At 36.4% G+C, this 21,835-nt stretch overlaps 5 protein-coding genes across 5 annotated transcripts; 3 read left to right on the top strand and 2 right to left on the bottom strand.

Annotated features, from left to right (window-relative positions):
• Window positions 1-4,188: 4,188 nt before the first annotated feature.
• Window positions 4,189-5,881, top strand: LOC306866240 (GTPase IMAP family member 2; the record flags this gene model as incomplete). Its single annotated transcript, XM_079411338.1, has 3 exons — window positions 4,189-4,289; window positions 4,381-4,445; window positions 5,235-5,881. 3 exons carry the CDS (start codon window positions 4,189-4,191, stop codon window positions 5,879-5,881), a joined length of 813 nt encoding a protein of 270 aa, XP_079267464.1.
• Window positions 5,882-7,863: 1,982 nt separating this feature from the next.
• Window positions 7,864-10,590, bottom strand: LOC306866140 (GTPase IMAP family member 7-like). Its single transcript, XM_079411194.1, has 2 exons — window positions 10,515-10,590; window positions 7,864-10,032 (listed from the first exon to the last, which is right to left on the bottom strand). The coding sequence occupies exons 1-2, from the start codon at window positions 10,561-10,563 to the stop codon at window positions 9,257-9,259; spliced, it is 825 nt and encodes a 274-aa protein (XP_079267320.1). The 5' UTR covers window positions 10,564-10,590; the 3' UTR covers window positions 7,864-9,256.
• Window positions 10,591-10,714: 124 nt separating this feature from the next.
• LOC306866138 (GTPase IMAP family member 8-like) lies at window positions 10,715-12,997 on the top strand. Its single transcript, XM_079411193.1, has 4 exons — window positions 10,715-10,792; window positions 10,949-11,519; window positions 11,621-11,691; window positions 12,284-12,997. The coding sequence occupies exons 1-4, from the start codon at window positions 10,783-10,785 to the stop codon at window positions 12,856-12,858; spliced, it is 1,227 nt and encodes a 408-aa protein (XP_079267319.1). The 5' UTR covers window positions 10,715-10,782; the 3' UTR covers window positions 12,859-12,997.
• A 309-nt stretch (window positions 12,998-13,306) lies between these two features.
• Window positions 13,307-16,872, top strand: LOC306866137 (GTPase IMAP family member 8). The gene is made up of 6 exons (XM_079411192.1): window positions 13,307-13,380; window positions 13,661-14,246; window positions 14,366-14,442; window positions 15,175-15,742; window positions 15,813-15,850; window positions 15,973-16,872. The coding sequence occupies exons 1-6, from the start codon at window positions 13,371-13,373 to the stop codon at window positions 16,584-16,586; spliced, it is 1,893 nt and encodes a 630-aa protein (XP_079267318.1). The 5' UTR covers window positions 13,307-13,370; the 3' UTR covers window positions 16,587-16,872.
• A 297-nt stretch (window positions 16,873-17,169) lies between these two features.
• On the bottom strand, window positions 17,170-19,754 carry LOC306866141 (proliferating cell nuclear antigen-like). Its single transcript, XM_079411195.1, has 6 exons — window positions 19,210-19,754; window positions 18,614-18,711; window positions 18,390-18,457; window positions 18,097-18,291; window positions 17,889-18,012; window positions 17,170-17,806 (listed from the first exon to the last, which is right to left on the bottom strand). Exons 1-6 carry the CDS (start codon window positions 19,428-19,430, stop codon window positions 17,730-17,732), a joined length of 783 nt encoding a protein of 260 aa, XP_079267321.1. The 5' UTR covers window positions 19,431-19,754; the 3' UTR covers window positions 17,170-17,729.
• Between the last annotated feature and the right edge of the window lie 2,081 nt (window positions 19,755-21,835).

Raw genomic sequence — 21,835 nt, forward strand, 5'->3', positions numbered from 1 at the left:
TGCATTAATAGCCAAATAATATAAAGATTTATAATACAAAGTATTTTTACAAAACCATGTTTTATTAGTGTGTTCATGCCATGACGGTGAGGGCGGGGATATACGTGACGTAGCCACGCGCACTTACTAGACTGTTTCATTCTAGCGTTTAATGCCGAGGAGGACTATAGCCTACAAGACTCTGAAGGACTGAACTAGGAAGGACGCAGCCTCTGTAGGATGCAGCTGACCGTTTGAGAAGCACCCATGATAGAGACAAATATAAATTCATGGGTAAACGATGTGAGTACATGGTGCTGTCAAAACACTGAACTGCTTTTAGGCATGTTCATTTCTAGCTCAGAAAACTAGAAAATATAATTATTTTTGCATCAACATTTTGCCCGTCGGTGGCACAGACATTGCACACGTCACCTCATATTTGATATGATGAAAAAAAAATTAGATTCATATCAAGCATTTGTTTTCCCAGGAATCAAAATCATATATTTGCAATAATTAATTTATCATTTTTTTCTTTTTAAAAATTTTATTTTTCCTCGGTAGAAATAGTTACACAGATTTAGAACAACGTGAGTGTGCATAAATGATAACTGAATGTAAGGACATAAGAAAATCCATAATGTGCAACACGATATTTTCTGAAGTAGTCAGTGTCATTTGTATAATTTGAATTTATGAGTAAATAAAACGTACAAATATTTATACATACAAAACTATTATTTGGACAACTTTAAAGGCGATTTTCTCAATATTTTGATTTTTTTGCTACCTCAGATTCCAGATTTTCAAATAATTGTAAAACTGGTTTTGTGGTCCAGGGTCATATATGGCAGGCCACCTTTCATTGGTTAAACTGAGGTCACATGACCAGTCAAATACATAACAGTGGGTTAAGTTGCAAACTGCGCAGTCAGGCTCCATGGGTTGGATTTGTTGGTTCAGCACTTTCCATAGATGCTGAATTGGTTTGAAGTAAACCAAATTCTGAAGTGCAATCTTCAGTTGTAAACAAATGCCACAATTTGTTGTGCAGATAGGCCTAAACTTTGCATGTTTATCTGATTATATTATGTTCTGTGGAGTGACTTTTAACTATATAACATCTGTTACTGTCACTCCTGTTTTATTTAAACGATCTGCTGCCACTCTCTTGGTGTCAGATACCACAGGAAACATTTGGAGGTTTTGTGGAGTCCAAGTCTAGACGCATCAGAGCTGTTTTGGCATCACATGATATTAAGCAAGTGGACTTAATGTTGTGGCTGATCAGTGAATATTTACCATGAATCTTAACATTTTATTAATTTCCATGAATTTCTCATCATTCGAAAGACTAAATAATGATTTTAACAATCATTCCAAGAGATCACAAAGAGCATAATCTATACAATTAAGGACAAGATGTATAAAACAGGGCAAATTAGCACAAAATTGCAATCCCATAAATCGTAGTAGACAAACAAAGCCCATCAGAAGACTAATCAGCACTTGGCCGGAAAATGCTCTCTCACAGCTACAAGACTGTTTCATTAGCACAGAGTGGCGTGTTTTTGAAATTCAGGACCTGGAAGAATATGCACGTGCTGTTCTGAAAAACATCTCATTCTGTACTGAGAATCTTTAGATCTTCCAGAAACAAAAATCATGGATGACGAGGGAAGTCCGAACTCTCATATGTGACCGTATACCATTGCATAGACCTGGGGATAGAGTACAGTTTTGCATGGGCCGAGCGAATTTGAAGAGGGGCATTAAAGCTGCAAAGAAGTTATAAAACAAAAGATTGAGGGGCATTACACTGATAGGGATCTATGGAGGGCATGGAAGGGGTTACAGCACATGACTAACTATAAGGGTTGTAATATTACACCGCTCCACACTGATGCATTGCTGGCAGAGGAACTAAACATTTTCTTTGCCCACTTTGAAGAAAACAGACTGGCTGCACCCCTGCCCACCTTCAGTAGCACCTCACTAACACCCTCAGGTAGGTGCTACAGATCGATTAAGACTCAAACCTCTAGACTCAGGGACAGTTTCTTCCCACGGCCATAAGAACACTAAATAATCCAACAACTGATTAATTATTTATGGTCATGCTTCTATATTTATAATTGTATACCCTTTTTTACTTTTACTAACTTATTATGTAATGTCCTGTTGTGTTTTTAATGTTGTACTATGTGTTTTTAAATTGCACTAAAGGGAGTTGCACTGTAATCTCGTTGTATTTTAATACAAGGACAATAAAGCTGAACTGAACTGAACTGAACCACTGATAGGAGTGAAAAGTTGTTAATAAGCTGTTAGTAAATCTGGCCCTAAATATTTAACTGCTGAGCATAGACACATGCATATGTACTTTAATAACTATAAATCTACATTACTTTTCCAGGTCTGGAAACCAGTTTTCAGTGACTGTGGAAATCCTGACATTAAAGGGAAGTTATAAATATAGAGACTATAGACTGTATTTAAAGTAATAATAATAATACAAGTTTAGTTTAGTTAGTTTGGCTAAGGTCCCATTTGTTTACAGTACAGTATATGGAGACTGTGGTGTTTATGACCTATACTGCAATTAGCCACCAGGGGGCAGAATGTTTTGGCTTCACTTTCATGATGTGTGAGGCACACTTGATAGGGATTAGAAATTTATAAATAAAAAAAAACTCTGGGGGTACATGGTGCTCTCAACACACTGAACTGCTTTTAGGCATGCCAGTTTCTAGCTCAGAAAACTAGAAACTATAATTATCTGTGCAATAACATTTTCGCCACTAGTGGCACAAAAATGACACGATTCACCTTGTAGTACTTTGATAGTTCAACCTAAAATGTAAATTCACATTTAACTCCCCCCCCCCCCCCCGACCGGGAAATCAAAATAAAAAATTTATAAGAATTAATTACATTTTATGGAGGGAACAAAAACATAAAAAAAACAGTAGATCACACATGCACACACTTTACATTTTAGTTAGTTTTTAATTAACTTTGTATCTGAAATGGAAGATTATAAATAAACGAAATGCTTAAGTGATGTTCAATTCAAGTATACTGCTTTCTCTCACACACTCTCTCCCTCTTACTTTATAGTCTATACACATCTACTGTATACTCTTATATGTGTGTGTATACACACACATAATGTAACATAGTGAGTTTAGTGAGTATTGATGTGTTTATGGTGATCCACCCCTTTTCGGTGTTCAGAAAAATCCTCACTGGATTTTCACTTTCAGTTACTGCAAACGCTTTATTCTCTTTCAAAAAAAAAAAAAGTCTGAATTTTTGTCTGCTTTTTTTTTGTGTGAAATATTTTGAAACTTTATGCTGATTTCAGTATGTCAAAAGGTAAGCTTCTAATATGTTTTAATTTTACAAAGCTAAGGCTAAATAGTGAGAATCTTTGAAACATTTATAGATTTCAGCATGTTCTGAGGCTCAACTGATGTCATCTAAAATAACATCAGGTAAGAGCTGATAAAATGTAAAAACTGTAACATGAATGCAATGTAAGTCGCTTTGGATAAAAGTGTCTGCTAAATGCATAAATGTAAAAATGTAAATGTAAAGTAGAGTTAGAGCTCAGTTTTAACTCAGTGGTACTAGCAATCTAGAAATGTCTTAGGTCAGATTCCAAGGGAACACATATTTTAATGTAAATGTATTTTGAACTAAAAATGTTGCTCATTAATTCATGTTAGCTAATTAGGTATGCATTAACTAATCTTAACAAATGCGGACTTCTTTACAGGAGATGGCCATGAGTTCTGTGGAGGCATTTTTCTGCTAGGTGCAAACAGCAGGTGTAAGTGTCTGGTGGGAAATAATATTCTTGGGTTTGAACATTTCCTGCAAAAGCAGTCCACATTTGACGAAGAGGTATCACTGCAGATAGGTGTCCAATGGATTACAGTTATTAATGAGCCTCAGACTGTAATTAAGAGGTATATGGAGACATCATCCAGGAGTCCATGTATGATTTTATTTGTTGTGCAACGTGACCATGTTTCTCAGAGGGATATAGAAACATTTGCACATTTTCAGCCAATGTTCGGAAAGAAAATGGAGGAAAATACTGTTGTAGTTCTGGTCAGTAGCGATACTAAGACATCAGCAAGGCCAAACAAGGTAGCAAACGAACACCTGAAAAAGGTTCTCTGTCAAAGCGGAAGGAAAATGTGTGATTTCAACACAAATCTGAAGCAAACCGACTTCATCAAAGAGCTGATTACATGTTGGAAGAGTGTGCCTGAGTTGCACATATACGAGCATGAAAGGTAATACTAAAAATCGAAGTTTACCCTCATGATTGTATCCATTCCAGAGACAACATATATATCGATTAATTCATTTTCTCCTCAACTGCAGCTCATCCATGTATGTGGAAAGGGAGATCTGGATACCGCAGGAAGCAATGACACAAGATATATCAGGTAAAATTCATAATAATACCAATGGGAGATACTATTCCACGTCTGTGGAAAGGGAGACATGCAGACCACAAGAAGCAATGGCACAAGAGCATATATCAAGTAACATCCATAATACCACTATAACCTATAATTCTACATTATAAAATAAGATGATAACCAAAACAATCTGCATTTCTATAGTATAATATGCATTTCTATCATACTAAGAAAGTTTTATGCACACTAAAATAATTTTCTAGACTTTTAGAGGAGCATTTTTCACGTAATGACAGGAGACGGTCAACAATTACCATTTTGTTTGATGCTTCCAAGAATATCCCAATTCTTTTTCGTAACATCAGTTGTTTTTGGCTAAACAACCAACAACCAAAGTTTTGGGCTAAATGCCTTTGCCTTGGTCATATTTAAATCTGTTCAATACTTCACACAACATGTAAAAAAATAAATATGTAACTGGCTTTGAACTTTGAGCCAGTAAAGTAGATTTTCGATATTGTATGCCAACACATTCTCCATGAGGTGGAGATAGAAAGACTTTAGACAGAAGATTTTACCTGATATGATCATGGTACCAAGATGAGGATGAAAAAAAGTAATGGATGAAAAAATTGGACTATTGGACCTATTTTACAAGTGTACAAACCAGGAAAATCGATATCTAAAAAGAACCACATTTTTATAAATTTAGAGCAGATAGGATGCAGTTTAAACCAAAATTAAATAACAATTATTTTATTGTGCATTCAGTTTCTTTTGACATGCAGCATTTTATTTTATTGTATATTTAAGGAGGTAACCAAGCTGCTATCAAGAAGAAAAACACCTTGACCATCGTACTTCTGGGACAGACAGGAAGTGGAAAGAGCGCTACTGGAAACACCATCCTAAGAAAGCATCATTTTGAATCATATGCCAGTTCTGTGCCAGTAACACAGGTGTGCCAGACAGCAGAGGAAACTGTTTGTGGAATCAAAATCAGGGTCATTGACACCCCAGATTTCTTTGACGAAGATCTAAAAAACCAACAAGAACAGATAAAGATGTGCAAAGAGCTCGCTCAGCCAGGGCCTGATGTGTATTTACTGGTGATGGAGCTTGGCCGTTACACAGATGGGGAGAGAGAAATAATTCAGAACATACAAAGAGCGTTTGGTGCAGAAGTGGTAAAAGACACCATTGTTCTGTTCACTAGCAAGGAGAAATTAAGAGGGAAAACTGTAGTAGAGTACATTAAAAACACTGACACACAGCAGCAAGAGCTGATCAGAACCTGTGGATCAAGGTGTCATGCATTTAACAACAATGACCACAATGTTTCACAAGTTGAAAGGGTATTAGAGATGATTTTGGAAATGAAGAAGCAAAATGGAAATACTGACATAGAACATTACTCGTTTTGTAAGGAATCAGAGAAAAAAGACTGCAGAATTCAGTAGACACTGGCAACTGATTCACGGTCTTTTGTTCTGTGCTAGTAGCTTGATTTAAAACATTAATTCATTTTTGCTACAATCAAATAATACACAGTACATCAGTTTTATGTTGCATGTATTATCAAGTGGAAGTACAAATAAAAGATATGTATTTTCTTCAAAAAGGCTAATTCATTACCGTTTCATCTGTCACACAGAAATAGGTCAAACAAACCAAAAAAAACGAAAAACTCTGAAACTCATAAAAGGCGTAGAAGGAATGTTACCCTTTGCACATCATGTGTTAGTCAGAGGCAAAATATTTAGAGAATGGGGTCCCACAAGTCTACATACATGTTTGTGATGTTTCAAGCCTCAAAATGTGTTTCCCTTTAAGCTGACGGCAAGAGAATGTACTTTGGAGAATGTACTTAGGCAAGAGAACTATAGTTTGACTGGTTGACTATAATTATTGCTATAATTAAGATTCCTTTTGAGAAATACAAAAAAACAGAATTTCTTCCTTATAAGAAAAATGCAGAACAATTTCTTCCTTCTGAAAAACATCTTGCATATCTGATCAGCAGAGAACACATACAAGTGTACTGTTTCCTTTTCTGTTTGTTGTTATGCTCAGTGGGTTAGCGGTTAACATTAACTGAAGAAAATGTCCCTTTTCTTTTTTGTGTTCTAGAACATAGTTTACATAATCATACCATAAGTTGTTCCAAACCTGTATGAGTTTCTTTCTTGTGCTGAACACAAAAGAAAATATTTTGAAGAAAAATTGATGGTCCCTATTAAATTCCATAGTATGGACAAAAATACTATAGAAGTCAATGTCATCAACTGTTCACTGTAAAAAAAAAAAAGAAAAAAATGCTGTCATGTTTACAGTAAAATACCGGCAGCTGTGGTTGCCGTAAAACTTCACCGTAAAAAAAAACATTTACTAACAACATTTTTGGTTTTACAAACATTTACAAAAATTCTAAATAAAAACCCATATTTTATTAACTGATGTAATGTTAATATACCAACCTATTGAAGTTGTCACGAATCCTGGCCATTAACCTCCATTTGTTCACCACCAGAGGTCACCCGCTCACCACATGGACTTTCACACTATACAGCACATTGGACTCCATTTCCCATCATCCATTGCACTGACGACACACACACACACAGCTGATTACACTAATCACACTCACAGTGGAGAGCTATCACCCAATCACACACGCTTTATAAGCCTTGGACTTCCTATCTGTCACGGCCGAGTATTGTTTAGCAGTTATCACAGTCTCTGTCGATAGCTACTTTACCAAGCCATTCCTAGTCTTGCCTAGCCTGTTTTCCTGTGTTTGATTCCTGCCCAAGTTTCCTGGATTTACCCCTTTGCCTTGCCGTTTGGACTCTGTTTGCCCCTCGTTTGGATCTTTGCTTGTGTACCTGCATTATCTCTCTGCCTTGCCCTATTGGATATTGTTCACAGATCGTCGACCCACGCTTGCCCTAGGATTACTCTGTGTCTTGCCCGTGCCATACCTGTCTGCCGTCGTTTGACCCTGCCTGTGAATTGACTATGTTTATAAATAAAAGTTTGCATATGGACCCGCACGTCTCACGTCTTGTTCGACCCGTAACAGAAGAACTAATATCTGTTTTGAACCATTGTAATACACTGACAACCAACAAAAGCAGGTGATGAAGAGAAAATTGTATGATGAATCAAAGCTTATCACAAATAGCTTTTTCACAATCTGAGAAGGAAAAAACTTCTATAGGCTGTGCACACAGTGTCATTCACACAAACACTGAACACCTTCATGGTAACACACATGATACTGAAATAATGCAATAAACATTAATTGAACAACATTAATTGAACATTAGATGTAAGATAAAACCCTAATGTACACAACTAATAAGAAAAAAAAACTAAGAAGAAACATGTTCATTTCAACAAAAAACATCAAATATGAAGTGTCATGCAGGGAATTCAGGGAATAAAATTACATTATACATTAAATGTAATTACAATTATTCACTGTAGGCTAAGGAAACTTACTGTTAACCATTTAACAGATTTTTACTGTAGCATTTTTACAGTCTTTTACTGTTAAAAATCAATATAATTTTTTACAGTTTATTTACCCACATTCTTCAAACTATCTTCTTTTGTGCTTTTCTTAAAAAATTTTCATTATGCAATATTTTACTAAATATTTCATTTATCCTTAATCATCCACTAATACTGTGTTGTTCACTTAAAAACTGATGTGAAATGAATTTGCTCAGATCAATGAGGTTTACAAAGGTCTACAGTTCCACAAAGAAATACAAAACAAGTTGACAGAAAGACTGAATCAAAGATTTGGTCATAATACACTCTATTATAAGATATTTACAAGCAATTTTAAAAGGCCGGTAATTTTTGCACCAAAATTAGGTAAAAAAAAAAAAAATACCAAAATAGGTAAAGGATTTTCAGCACAGCACGAAGGTTAAAACCTGTTTTCTAAGAACTAACAGAAAATTCCTGGGGGAACTCAAAAGGTTAAATCTTGAATAAAAACATCTTGAGTGCAAATTAAGCTGTTTTGGATAAAAAGGTCTAGCAAATGCATAAATGTACAAATATAAAATTTTCTAGCCAGTCAAAAACCAAAAAAGAATCCTTAGATAGTATTGCTTTAAAAATCATGTTATTTATTTTATTTTTGTATGGTCAAAAAGGGATGTCCAAACGCATTACATATTAAAACATCCAGAGCTCTTTCTTTTACAGTAGAAACATTTTACTTGTATTTAACACTTTTACAGTTTTATTTCATATACAGAGAATGACTGATTATTAGCGTATCTTAAAATACAAAAAATACTGTTATACATTAATATCCAGATTTCTCTGAAGAAATTTAATCTTCAAGAAGAAAGAATGAAGACAGTAATACATTTATGTCTACAGTATTAAAGACAATTTATTCTTTATTAAATCTAAAAATGATTTTGATGAATGTAATTACAGTATATCAGGCATACATTTAACTGACATTAAACTTGCCAGTATTCTCTGCCCGAATTGGATCGACTGCTAATATCTGTTGTATCGAGTTAAAACTTAGTATTTATGCATAAAACAAACGTCAGATGCAATCAGTCACACCATCACATTTAGTAGTTTAGACATATCGCGACTGAATACGTTAGTTCAAATAAAGTCTCTGAAAACAGTTCAGAAACCAAAAAGTGCTACAGAACACCTTCACATTAGATTCACAAGCTTCAATGCATAATTATTCATTCTGCTATGCGCTGCACATTCAAATCAAAATAACATCATATTCCACCACTCTGTAACATGACATAAATGAGTTATGTTCAAAAGTAGTTTTCATATTACACATCTTTCCAAGATCTCTGATTTAAGTTATCAAAAGCCAACTGTTCATAAAGGCCTTCAATCAATATTTGTTGGAATGAGGCAACTCTGTTGTCAAGAATCCCAAGAAAGCTAAATTGATATTCTAGAAGCTCTGCAACAGCTCTCTCCTCTCTCTGTTGCTGAATCTTTTCTTCCGCTTCTATAAACATTTCCTGAGTGAAGCATTCTCCCCCATTTGCTGCCACCATTTCATCAACTTTCTCAATTAATCTCCCCACTTGAACTCGACTCTTCCCTGTAGTGTTATCAAAAACAACATATCTACTACCACAACTCTGGATCACTCTACGCAGTCCTTCATGGCCGTTTTTCACATAGTCTTCAATTTTTTTGCCATTGAGTGCATCTCCATGAGTGAAGACCACTATCATGTATTTTGAAGCTTCTTCTCCGAAGAGCTCTTGCAGGGCATGGACTGATCTTTGCTCCTCAGGAGTGAAACGACCAATTTGTAACACCAGCAGGAACACGTGAGGACCTGGTGCTGAAACCTGAATGCATCTCAGTATTTCTTTTTTTATGTGTTCTTTTGATTTGCTGGTATCCAAGATTCCGGGTGTGTCAATCACATAAATGTCTCTTTGGTCATAGACCATTGCTTTTGTGCACTTCTCAGTGACAGAGTTTGCAGAAGGGCTTGATTCAAAAACCTCTCTACCAAGGATAGTGTTTCCCACAGCACTTTTTCCCACTCCAGTTTTTCCAATCAATACTATGCGAAGTCGTGGACCTATCGACACAGCAAAGGATGAAAAAAAAAAAAAGATAACGAAACATGTACAGACAAATTCAGCTGCCTTGGTGGATACAGAGACAGAGCAGGGGATGCCTGAGGCATTGTATAAAACTGCAGTTTAGCTTTATGATGCAAATCCTTTTTTTCTTTTTTTTGATGTGCGTCAAAACTATGTGAGTTATATACTCATCATCACATATTAATACTCATTAATAAATCCCTCCAACTGTATTAATAAGTCATATACTTATATAATTATTTTTCAGCTTTGGTTAAAGTTAACATATTATTGTATTTTTAATGCATATTTTATGTTTTTACAAAAATAGACAATAGACTTTAGACACTCTCCATTTACTCACAAAATTCTAAATTATATGATAAATGTTTGAGCAGTTATGAGCTTTCAGACGTTTACTAAAAACCATGATAAACAACCCAAGTCAAAATTTGTAGCACACAACTTTAGCACTAACCTTGTGGAATAGGAGAACGGCACCAGCATAGGCACTTTGAACAGTCCATTTCCTTCAGAAACAGTTTCTCTCGACAATGACTGAAACTATTTTTTGCGTGACCCTATTAGTACTATATTTTCTTGTGACGCCACCTGTTTTTTTTTTTTTTTGCATATGTACAAAACTTGCTTTTACTTTCATTTACTCATTATTTTCATGCTTTGCCTCACGACAGCTATAACCAGAGGCATTTCTCGCAACCTGAAGAACAGACTGGAAATTCAACATGCCAAAAGGTAAAACGCAGTTTTTATTTTTTGATCAGCTTTTTACAGATTTTGTTCTTTTGCTAATTTCTGAACATTCTTTATATTCTCTGCCAGTTTCTATATTGTTACTTCAAAATGATCTATTGCATTTAATTGTGGGCAAACCATTTTAAATCTTCATAGAAGAAACAAAAACAGCACCAGTTTCAGACGATGACAGCGTTGTCACCGTAGTGCTGCTGGGTCAAAACAGCACTGATAAATGCCTGATAGGAAACACCATGCTTGGATATAGCTGTTTTCAGCCAGGAAAGTCCATGTATCAAAAGGCTCTAGGAAGAATGAGGGACGAGCTGCTCTACATTATAAACACCCCAGACCTTTTCTGGAGACTGTGCCAAGAACCAGAAGCTAACACTATAGAGGAGATGAAGCCATCATACACAGGTCCACGCATGTTCCTCCTTGTACTCCACGATAAACAGCTCTCCTGGGAAGAGGTGGAGATGTTCACCCAACTGAAGGAGAGATTTGGAGAGAAAATGACAAAAAATATTACTGTAGTGTTGATCGACAGCAAAGAGACATCAAGACAGTCCTGCAACATAGAGGATATCAACCTCAAAAAGATTTTACATGAATGTGACGAGAGAGTTTGCGTCTTCAGCAAAGATACGGCAGACTCAGATCTGGTCAGACAGCTTTTGATACATATTACAAAAACATCAGAGGAACTAGAAGCTGATCCTGGCAGGTACACTTCTACAAATGGAAAACATTTGGTATTGTCTTGTGCATTGTTCACAAAGCTGATTTCTGACTTTTTTTTACCTAAACTTCAACATTATCCTGTAGATTACATGAAGACATGAACAAGCATGCTCATCAGAAGGAAAAAGAGGAGACAGAACAACCGACAATGCCAGGTAATGCTTACTTGTGTTTAATTATCTGAAATGATTAATATTCTAGAATCTAGGCCAACTCCAAATGCTGCACTGAAAATGTATTTTATGAAAGTAAACTTATTTTCAAATGTTTATGGTGAGTATATTTTTTGTTTTCTTGAAAAGAAATTAATATTTTCAACAAAGCTGTATTAAAAGTATAATCAAATTGATCCGAAATTCACAGCAAAGTCTTTTACAGATTTCCATTTCAAATAAATGCTGTTTGTTGGAACTTTTTATGCATCAAACAAACTTGAAAAAGAAGTATCACAGTTTCCTCAAAAATATTAAGCAGCACTGTTAAGCACAGCTGTTTTGAGCATTGATAGTTAAAAATAAATAAATAAAATATTAGGATCATGTGACAAATTTAGCTTTGCCATCACCGGAAAAAATTCTGAAATAGAAAACAGCTCTTTTAAATTGTAATATTTCACAATACTGCTGGTTTTATTTTACAGTGGATCACATAAATGCAGCCTTGGTGACCATAAGAGACTTCTTTAAAAAAAAAAAAAAAAATTGAAAAATTGAAAAATTATTCATTCCAAACTTTTTTTTTCATAAGGGGAGGGTGTGAATGTCAAGCCATTTGGAGGTGACTGCAAGATCGTCACCATGGTGCTTCTGGGAGTGAACAGCGATGACAAGTGCCTGATAGGGAACAGTGTTCTCCAGCATGACTGTTTCATGGCTGGAAAAGCCACATGTGAGAGGGTTGTGGCTAGAGTAGCCGACCAGATGGTCTGTATTGTCAACACTCCTGACCTTTTCTATAAACCAGGCCCAGATCCAATAGTTGACGGTATGGAGGAGATGAAGCCATCATACACAGGTCCACGTATGTTCATCATGGTACTGCAGGACAAAACTCTTTCACAGGAAGAGATGGAGATGTTCGCCCAATTGAAGGAAAGATTTGGAAAGAAACTGCTTGAAAACATGCTTGTTGTGCTCATAGGTAGCGACGAAAGTAACTTAAGAGAGAAATTTGAAGCTGATAAGACCCTCAAAAAGATTCTAGATGAGTGCAAGGAGACAATTTATGTTTACAGGAGTAATGTGAAAATCACTGAGCTGGTCGAACAGCTTATAGGGCAAATGAACAGCATGCAGGATAAGCAGGAAACTGACAAAAACTGAATATATCAGTTACAAATCAACTCCGTGTGTGACTGAAATTGTGCCATAAAACAGATTTTGCTGAATACATAAAGAAGAGTTTTAATCATTGTAATGTCTGTGTAACTAAAAGATAAATAAACATGTAACACAACCACCTACAACTTCTTCATGCAATTTTACTACTATCACGAATCTGAAATAAATCACTGTTCAAATATATTCTTTGCTAGAATTTCTAGTAAAAGACTATAACAGAAATAATAGATGGAAACTGGAGTTCGGTAAACTTATGTGCATAAATGTTCCTGCACCCATTGCTTGGATGTTTTACCTTTAGTACAAACAGCATAAACAAAAAGCCAAACAACTGTTATCTAGCATACTAGTGACTCAACGTGTTATACCAGATTTTGGACAAGCCCTTTGTTCTCATGCATTTAAGACAAGTGTATTTTTCACTTTCATTTACTTACAACTGTCTTTGAGTGCTAGAGACACGTTCGACTCTGCATCTTGTAATACAAGTCAGCATGTTACAACGTAAGTATGCCTTTTATTAAATATATTTTAGCAAATTAATTTTTGGTACAATTGTAGTTTAGACTTGACTTCACAAAAACTGGTAGTTGTTCGCAATAATGGCATCAATCTGATACTTTATTGCCTTAAATTAAATAAGGACAGGGATTTCTTCTCAAATATATGTGAATTGCAAATTAATGTTGTAAACATTGTGAATTAAAATTATCATAATCCAAAATATAGTTTCCTCATGGCTAGATTTCAAAAAGCTATGAATTACTCTTGTGATTTGTTATAGTGGAGAATGCAAAGGTGGAGCACTCTGGTGGAGGTGACAAGATCACTTTGGTGTTACTGGGAAAGAACAGCAATGATAAGTCTATGATAGGCAATGCCATCCTAAAGGTAAACCGTTTCATATCTGGAAACGACACATGTACAAGAGCTGAGGAAAGAGTACATGATCAGATGGTCTGTATCATCAACACTCCAGACCTCTTCCATAGATCGCACCCAAATCAAGAAACTGACAATATATTGATAAAAGCCCTATATCCAGGGCCATGTGCTTTTCTTCTGGTACTGCAGAACAAACAGCTCTCACACGAAGAGATGGAGATGTTCAGCCAGCTGAAAGTGAGATTTGGAGAGAAAATGGTGGAAAATACAATTGTAGTTCTAATTGACAGTCAGGAGAAAATGTCTGGAGAACTATATGACCAAGCGGATGAGAATCTCAAAAAACTACTAGATGAGTGTGGACAGAGAATTTGTGTTCATGACAAGAAAAAAGATAATGAGCTGACCATACAGGTAGTGAAAGAATGGAAGAGAATACATGAAAAGCTGGTTAAAGAATCAAGCAACTCCGCACCTGCTGAGAGGTAAGATACACGTACGACAGTAGTGATTAAATCAATTTTAAAAAATGAAATCTGTGTACTTAACAATAAATACCTTTTAAGATTATAATATAACCTGTAACATAATCTTAATCCTGTAGGATATATGAGGAGATTGATACATATGTAAAAATGAATGAAATAAAGGAAGAGTCATGGATGTCTGAAAACAGCAAAGGTATATCTTACAGATTTCTCAGTCATCTAAAAGAATATGATCAACATGCTGTTTCTTTTCTTATGTGGCTTTCACATCAAATCTAAACTGTTATTCAATCACAACTATAACTGGCTAGATACCCAATGTTTTGGCTGGCATTTTGTGTCACAATGGGGTGTGAACATTGCTTCCAGCAACCACAGAGGTGTATTTGCTCAATGAATTGAGAATGCTTGCATTAAGTTTTTTGTTTTTTTAATTTTCATTAAATTGTAAGAAATAATGCACCTTATATCCTATTTAACCACAAGGAGCATAATGATTAAGGATCTGGGCTGTTCACAAAAGTTTAAAATTTACCAAAAGTACACGATCATGATGAAAAGTGTCTGATCAATCAAATGAATGGTTATCAGGTGGTATGTTCTGATAGGGTTGCAGACATCTGAGGGCCAAAGACATGCTAAATGCGAAAAACGATAACATGCAGTAACATATGATAACAACATAAATGCTATCAGTGTGTTTAGCAATTTGGCATACATACAATCAAAACTAGGAAAATATGACCTATTTAAATATAAATTATGGATTTGGTATGGCGTTGGGTTACTTGTCCATTGTAAAATCTGGGTCTTTCACCAAACCAGTTGAAAACCACTGTGTTTGTGTCCTACAAACAACTAAGTTCTGCATTCATATTGTGAAGGATGTATGTTTTTTTCAATAATTTGTTTGAATTTATCACAGCAAAAAGTGGTCTGACATCTGGAAGTAAGCACATGTTGACAGTGGTCCTGCTGGGAAAGATAAGCAACAACAAGTGTCTTGTGGGGAACGCAATTTTTCAAAAAGATAATTTCCGATCAGAGAAGGTCAGCTGTGAGAAGATTGTAGATAATGTCGATGGTAAGAAGGTCTGTATTATCAACACTCCAGACCATTTTCATAAACCAAGCTCATCAGATCCAGAAGCTGACAGTATGGAGGAGCTGAAGCCATCATATGCAGGTCATCGTGTGTTCCTCCTCGTACTCCAGGACAGAATGGTGTCACCAGAAGAGATGGAGATGTTTACTGAATTAAAGAAAAAGCTCGGTCAGAAAATGGTTGAACAAACAATTGTGCTGGTTAACAGTGATAAAAAGGCCTCTTCGAAATCAATGGACACACCACTGGCATTCAGAAAAGACATTCTGAAGGAGTGTGGAAACAGAAAGTGCGTTTATAGCAAACACATGAAGAATACTGAACTAATCAAAGAACTGATGAAATACACAGAAAGCAAGAACCAAACATCAGAAACTGACCGAGTAAGGTATGTGATATAGTTATAAGCAGCAGGGATTGAATTAATGTACAAATATCAATCACTGTTTCTGTTCCAGATGGATGGATGACAAAATGGTGCCACCATACGAACCAGGTAACAAAGCCTTTGACTTCAACCTGTCAACTAGAAAACATTTTAACATGTCATTAGTACATAACAACTGAAACCGTTAGCATGGACTGTATCTTCTAATTGTAACTATTCTAACTCATCAGTTAAGATACATCCACAAGAACCTTTGACCATCGTGCTGCTGGGACAGACAGGATGTGGGAAGAGTGCTACAGGAAATACTATCCTAAAAAAGCAACATTTTGAATCACATGCCAGTTCTGTGTCAGTAACAAAGGAGTGCAAGATAGCAGAAGAAACTGTTTATGAAATGAGGCTTAGGGTTATAGACACCCCAGATTTCTTTAATGAAGACCTTAAAAACCAGGAAGAACAGATAAAGAAGTGCAAAGAGCTCGCTCGGCCAGGGCCTGATGTGTATTTGCTGGTTATGCAGCTTGGCCGTTTCACAGAGGGTGAGAGAGAGGTTCTTCCACATCTGAAGAGAGAGTTTGGCGAGGATGTGACTTTAAAGACTGTAATTCTTTTCACGGGTAAAGAGAAGCTGAAGAACAAGACTTTAACCGATTACATCAATGGTAGCGACAAAGAACTTCAGGAACTGATCAAAACCTGCCATTCAAGATGTTATGCATTTAACAACAACAACGAGAGATGCACTCATCAGGTGAAACAACTTCTGGAGATCATTTCTGACATAAGTCATCACGGTTATAAAAAGAAGCATAAGGAGATCAAAGAATGCCGTGTCTTGTAAGATAAAGTGTGTGTATATGTGCACAAATATAATTGGGGAACTTTTTTGTAAATGCATGTTTTATTATGGTTAGTCTACAGTTGTGTGGCTTAATATCAAGGACTGTTTGAAGCATATTTGATTGTACCTGTATTTACTGTAAACCACTAATAATTCTTTAGATAGAAGATATCTAATTGTGATTTAATTGAAAAAAAAAAGTGAAATATTCAAATTGAATAAAAACATTAAACCCCGCACATGAGCCTATAGTTTCAACAAAGCAATAAAAAATAAACGTGATTTTAAAAAAAATATATCTCCATACCTATGCAATGACTCTTTTGGGAAGCTCCCAGATCGGTTTTGAGAACTGGTTCAATAGATTCACTGAAAGATTGGACTCAATTGGACCAATTGCTTGAGCTTCATTCAAAGAACCTTGTCTTACGAATGGAAATGTTCCTCTTGGATGCTATTTTTGACACTTACTCAAGAGAAGGGACTAATTTTCCTTTGTACAAGACACAAGTGAAGACTTTTGCAGTCAATTCTGCTACTCTGGCTCCATCTAGTGGTCAAACTAAGTTCACATTGTTCCAAACAGAATTCACAAAACTTTAATTTTACAAGTACAATTTGTTTTATATTTAAAATAATAAGTGAACAAAATCTAAACAACCTTCTTTTAAATATCAAGTATGACACATGATGAAACGCACAGAAGAGAATTATCATTACAAAAACTTTTATTAATGGTTGACTGGATGAAAAGTGTCCAATTAGCATATTTACAGACAATTATCTACACACTGAAATGAGCAGTTGGACAAAAACCTGAAGTCAAGGAGGAAGAAGAGCACAAAGATCAAGAGAATGAGACTGAACCAAAGTGGAGTCTGTACAAGCGGTCTTTAACAACTCTAGATTCAGCACACAGCGCCTGGTAAAGCCAAGTACCAAACTACTATTGTTTAAGTGTGTCCATATATCTGCCAATCATATGAAATGGCTTAGATGGTTATAGAATTGTGAATCCATTGAACTGGAAACCACCACAGACACAAAGTAGTAAAATACATTTTCCCAAAATATCTATTGAAATAATTTCTGATATGCAGACCACAATTCTGCAGATGACAGACTTCAGTCTTGTACTTGGATTTAGGACGATTCTTCATCAATTTTGGGTGCCAGGTAGTATTTGATGTGTCCCATGTCTGCAATCTTGTACTCAACCACTGCAAAAGAAAAAAGGACCATCATTTAAATTGTTTCAACTCAAAAGGCTATTTAACATGGGCATGAGAGCATTTATCATACCGAGTGGAATGTCTGCAGACATGCTGAGTATGACTGTCTTGGACAGAGGAGTGGCTTTGGTGAAGAAGTTCAGGTAGTTCAATGCAAAAATAAGCTGCACAGGCTCATTCATCTCAATTGTCACCTGTAGGGAACACAGTATTCATGACATACAAACTGCCACACCTGACATTTGTTGGTAATTTTGCAGATGTTAAAAGAACATTACCGCTTCATCCTCCTTGTCGACATTGCTGGTCTGTGAGAGCTTGATGTTGCCTGTGCCCAGCTCTCCACTGGCAGAGAACTTCACACCATCCTTGGCACAAGAGATCATGACAGCATCACCGATCTGTGACAGATCCCTGCAGATTCGGGCAAATTCACCAGAGGGCATCTTTACCACACAGCTGTATTCCTGCTCCTGTAGTGAAAAATAGAATGAAACATGACCATTGGAGAAAAAAAAAAAAAAAAAAAAAACATGCACATTCATATCAGAATTGGTAAAATAAGTCTTACTGGAATTCCAAGCTGCTCCACATCCAGATCCATCAGTTTCATCTCATAGTCGGATACTTTCTCCTGACCTGAAAACACATTCGAAATTCAGCAAGTGATCTTACTATTATAACTCACAGCACACCATCAATAACATATAGCCAGAAAAATAGATATTTAATTATTGTCCCTAATTTTAGGTTAAATATGTAACAGTTAAGTGTAATACTATCTTATGAACTCACTGAGTGTTTCAAAGACAAGCGCCAAAGCGTCTGCATTGTCTTCTGCCCTAAGTGTGATGATATCTTCATTTCCAGCACACTTCAGAATCTTTGACATGCTAGAAAACAAGAATAAAATAATTAGAATAAAACGCTTTTTATTGAAACACACATAAAACTGCATTCTGGATCAAATTAATTCAAGCTGTTATAAAAAACCCCACCAGTTTTCCTTTCAAAACACTCGAATATTTGACTGTCAGTAAAAAATTCGTCCAAGTCTCTTTTGGCCAAGTCTTTATTGTCTTATTGTGAAGTCATATTGTCATTCAACCCGGCTCTTTTTCGCGCCAACCAGATTGAGCGCGGGTAAATGACGTCACGCTCAACAGATCGGTGAGAATGCAGGAAACACTCTACGCGCCAAATACTACTAAATCTTTTTGAACTGCAATTATTTGGGACACATTAAAACAGCATTTCAACAATACTAATAATCGTGAAAGGCGCAAAACCCATTTTTATATCTTACAAATGGCGGGCTCCTTTTAGCTCTTGACATGTCCAGCTTTCACGATCTAAGCACCAAACTCGCATGACTTCCATCAGTAACTTACCTGCTCAAATTGACACCCATGGCCAGGTTTCTGTCGCAGCGGTAGGAGTCGAACCCATCACTCCGGAGCGTGAGCTGCACCAGAGACACATGAGAGGAATCCATGCTCTGCAGCGAGATGCCCGAGGAGCTGACATCCCAGCAGGCTTCGGTGATCAGGTCTTTCAGAGCCTCCAGAACCTTCTTAAGGATTGATCCTTGAACGAGACGTGCCTCAAACATCGTGCTTCTTTTTTTATGGGAGGAGGGAAAAAGTTATCTAATTCCTGTTATGACACAAGCGCGGCCTGGCTTTCTGCTCGTCTTCAAATGCAGGAACGCAGTACTTTTAGACTATCAAAGTGTTTTAGCAGTAGCAAAGACTTTAAAAGAAGCGCAGGCGCAGCTATCCCGTCTCGAGGCTCTGAGTGGAACTGCGCGCGTTTTTGCTGGGACTTTCATAAACTGGCCCACTCTTGCCTTCGTCATTTCCTGTGACGCTGGACTCCTCCTGGAACACGGAAGTGCAGCCACTGACCACAAGAGGGCGTCACTCAGCGTCCCAATCTATCAGTAAAATGTAATGCTCCAGCAATGTGACAAATGAATATTGAAAACTTTGTATTTTTAACTGCAGCAATTGGCCACAAGAGGGCACTATTTACAACGTCAATTATTAAAATTTTTCTCTGCATTTTTCAGATCAGAAATGAAATTTTCAAAACTACTTGTTCAACCTCCACATCAGAGCCGGCCCAAGGCATAAGCGAACTAAGCGGCTGCTTAGGGCCCCGTGGCCACCAGAGGGCCCCCAAGAGTAGTCTAGATTAAATGACCGTTTATTTTATTTTATTTTATATTCGTGATATATGTCAATGGACAGTGGTAATTATACAAAAGTGAAATATTAGATAATTAAATATTCTATACATATAATTTTTATTATTTCCTTAGCGACGTGTCATGCAGGCACAATAATGAGCATGTTGATGATAACCTATGCGCCGGACGCTGCCGTGTGGATCTGCCGGATTAACATCACGTAAATTCACCTATTTCTCCCGAAATAAATGAAAGTAAGTGGTCAGTTAGCTGGGAGAAAAACAGAGTAAACTTTATGGTAACCTACACAATGTGTAGACTATTTGATAGGAATAAAACATGTCGTCCATTAATTGAAAGGATTATTATTGCCGCTTTCCACAGAAATCAGTGCGTAGCCTATTTAACAAATTAAATGTTTTTTTTTCACTTAACTGAAGTGTATTTAAATGTCTGAAACCTAAAATAAACTGTATTTGGTTGAAAACACTGAACAGTTATGAAATATGAAAAGCACAGAGCGCGTCTTTCTTTTTATTTTTTTCTGAGCTCGTCTTTCTCTGGCTCAGCGCCAGCCAAAGCGATCGCGTTTTGGGGGTGGGGGTGGGGGGTTTCGACATGGCACAAATTTGTGGCACAAATCAGAGGTACGTTTCTCAAAACCATTGTTAGCTAACGTTAACTGTGGTCGTTATTTCCACTGAACTCTATTTGTAACGACTGAGCTTGCGACCATAGTTGCTTTTGGGAAATGCACACCTGGTCAGATCAGTAAAAATTGCCATAACTTTCCTGGGTATATATTTTTGTAATAAAAATAAGCTTCTGTTTCATAAACTGATAACAGCTTAACATTATTTACCTCAGCCTACATTTTGCGTCTTTGCTATTATATTCCAATATCATTATGCCTCAATTAGCTAGATATCAATTAAGAGTTGTTGTTTTATATTTACAGATGCCCTCTGTTGTGTTTAATATTTATTATAAAAAGTACGACTTGTAATAAAAGTACAACTTCGATTAATATTTATGTTGTTAAAATAACTTTCTGTTCTGTAAATGCATTGTCTGCTGGTTTATTTAGCTACTTTTCAGCACATTAAGTATGCCACTTAATACTTTACCCCCGGTTTCTTGTTTCACAGACAAGACTTAAGCCTAGTCCTAGACTAAAATGTAAATCTGAGCTATTTCAACTGAAAGAAACTTGCACTGACTGATCTTAAAACATGTCAGTGCTTTTGTTTTGTCTTATGATGAACACCAGTAATGATTTTTTTTCTAAGGCATGTTTATAAACATCACTTAAATGTCCTAATTGAACTATGGTTTAATCCTGGCTTAATCCTGGTTTAGTCTGTCTGTGAAACTTTGACCTAAGACTTTGAATGTTGAAGTGAAAATTAACACTTGACCACTGTTGTAAGTTTGCAACTATTACAATTATAAATCACAGAAGGGTAAAAACATGCAGTATGATTTAACATTTAACCCATCCAAGTGTACACACAGTAGTGAACATACACCCGGAGCAGTGGGCAGCCAATGCTGCGGCGCCCGGGGAGAAGTTGGGGGTTCGGTGCCTTGCTCAAGGGTCTCACCTCAGTCGTGGTATTGAAGGTGGAGAGAGTGTTGAGTATTCACTCTCACCCCCTACAATCCCTGCTGGACCCGAGACTCAAACCCACGAACTTCAGGTTATAAGGCCAATTCTCTATCCATTAGGCCACAACTGCCCCCTAAGCAACACAGCTACAACAAACACTGATAATGGGTGTGTTAGATTTATAGTGTGTGAATAATCAAGCTTTGACAATAACCAG

This window comes from Barbus barbus (genome assembly GCF_936440315.1).
Source record: "Barbus barbus genome assembly, chromosome: 47".
NCBI classification, from domain to species: Eukaryota; Metazoa; Chordata; class Actinopteri; order Cypriniformes; family Cyprinidae; genus Barbus; species Barbus barbus.

Coding starts and splice junctions, on each gene's coding strand:
- LOC306866140 (XM_079411194.1), bottom strand. CDS start 10,563: ATGGACTGTTCAAAGTGCCTATGCTGGTGCCGTTCTCCTATTCCACAA. Junction 10,033..10,514: donor CCGTTCTCCTATTCCACAAG/GTTAGTGCTAAA, acceptor CTGTGTCGATAG/GTCCACGACTTCGCATAGTA.
- LOC306866138 (XM_079411193.1), top strand. Junction 11,520..11,620: donor CTAGAAGCTGATCCTGGCAG/GTACACTTCTAC, acceptor ATTATCCTGTAG/ATTACATGAAGACATGAACA. Junction 11,692..12,283: donor AGAACAACCGACAATGCCAG/GTAATGCTTACT, acceptor TTTTTTCATAAG/GGGAGGGTGTGAATGTCAAG.
- LOC306866137 (XM_079411192.1), top strand. Junction 14,443..15,174: donor GATGTCTGAAAACAGCAAAG/GTATATCTTACA, acceptor AATTTATCACAG/CAAAAAGTGGTCTGACATCT. Junction 15,851..15,972: donor GGTGCCACCATACGAACCAG/GTAACAAAGCCT, acceptor CTAACTCATCAG/TTAAGATACATCCACAAGAA.
- LOC306866141 (XM_079411195.1), bottom strand. CDS start 19,430: ATGTTTGAGGCACGTCTCGTTCAAGGATCAATCCTTAAGAAGGTTCTG. Junction 18,712..19,209: donor ATGGGTGTCAATTTGAGCAG/GTAAGTTACTGA, acceptor CTTGTTTTCTAG/CATGTCAAAGATTCTGAAGT. Junction 18,013..18,096: donor TCGACAAGGAGGATGAAGCG/GTAATGTTCTTT, acceptor TGTTCCCTACAG/GTGACAATTGAGATGAATGA.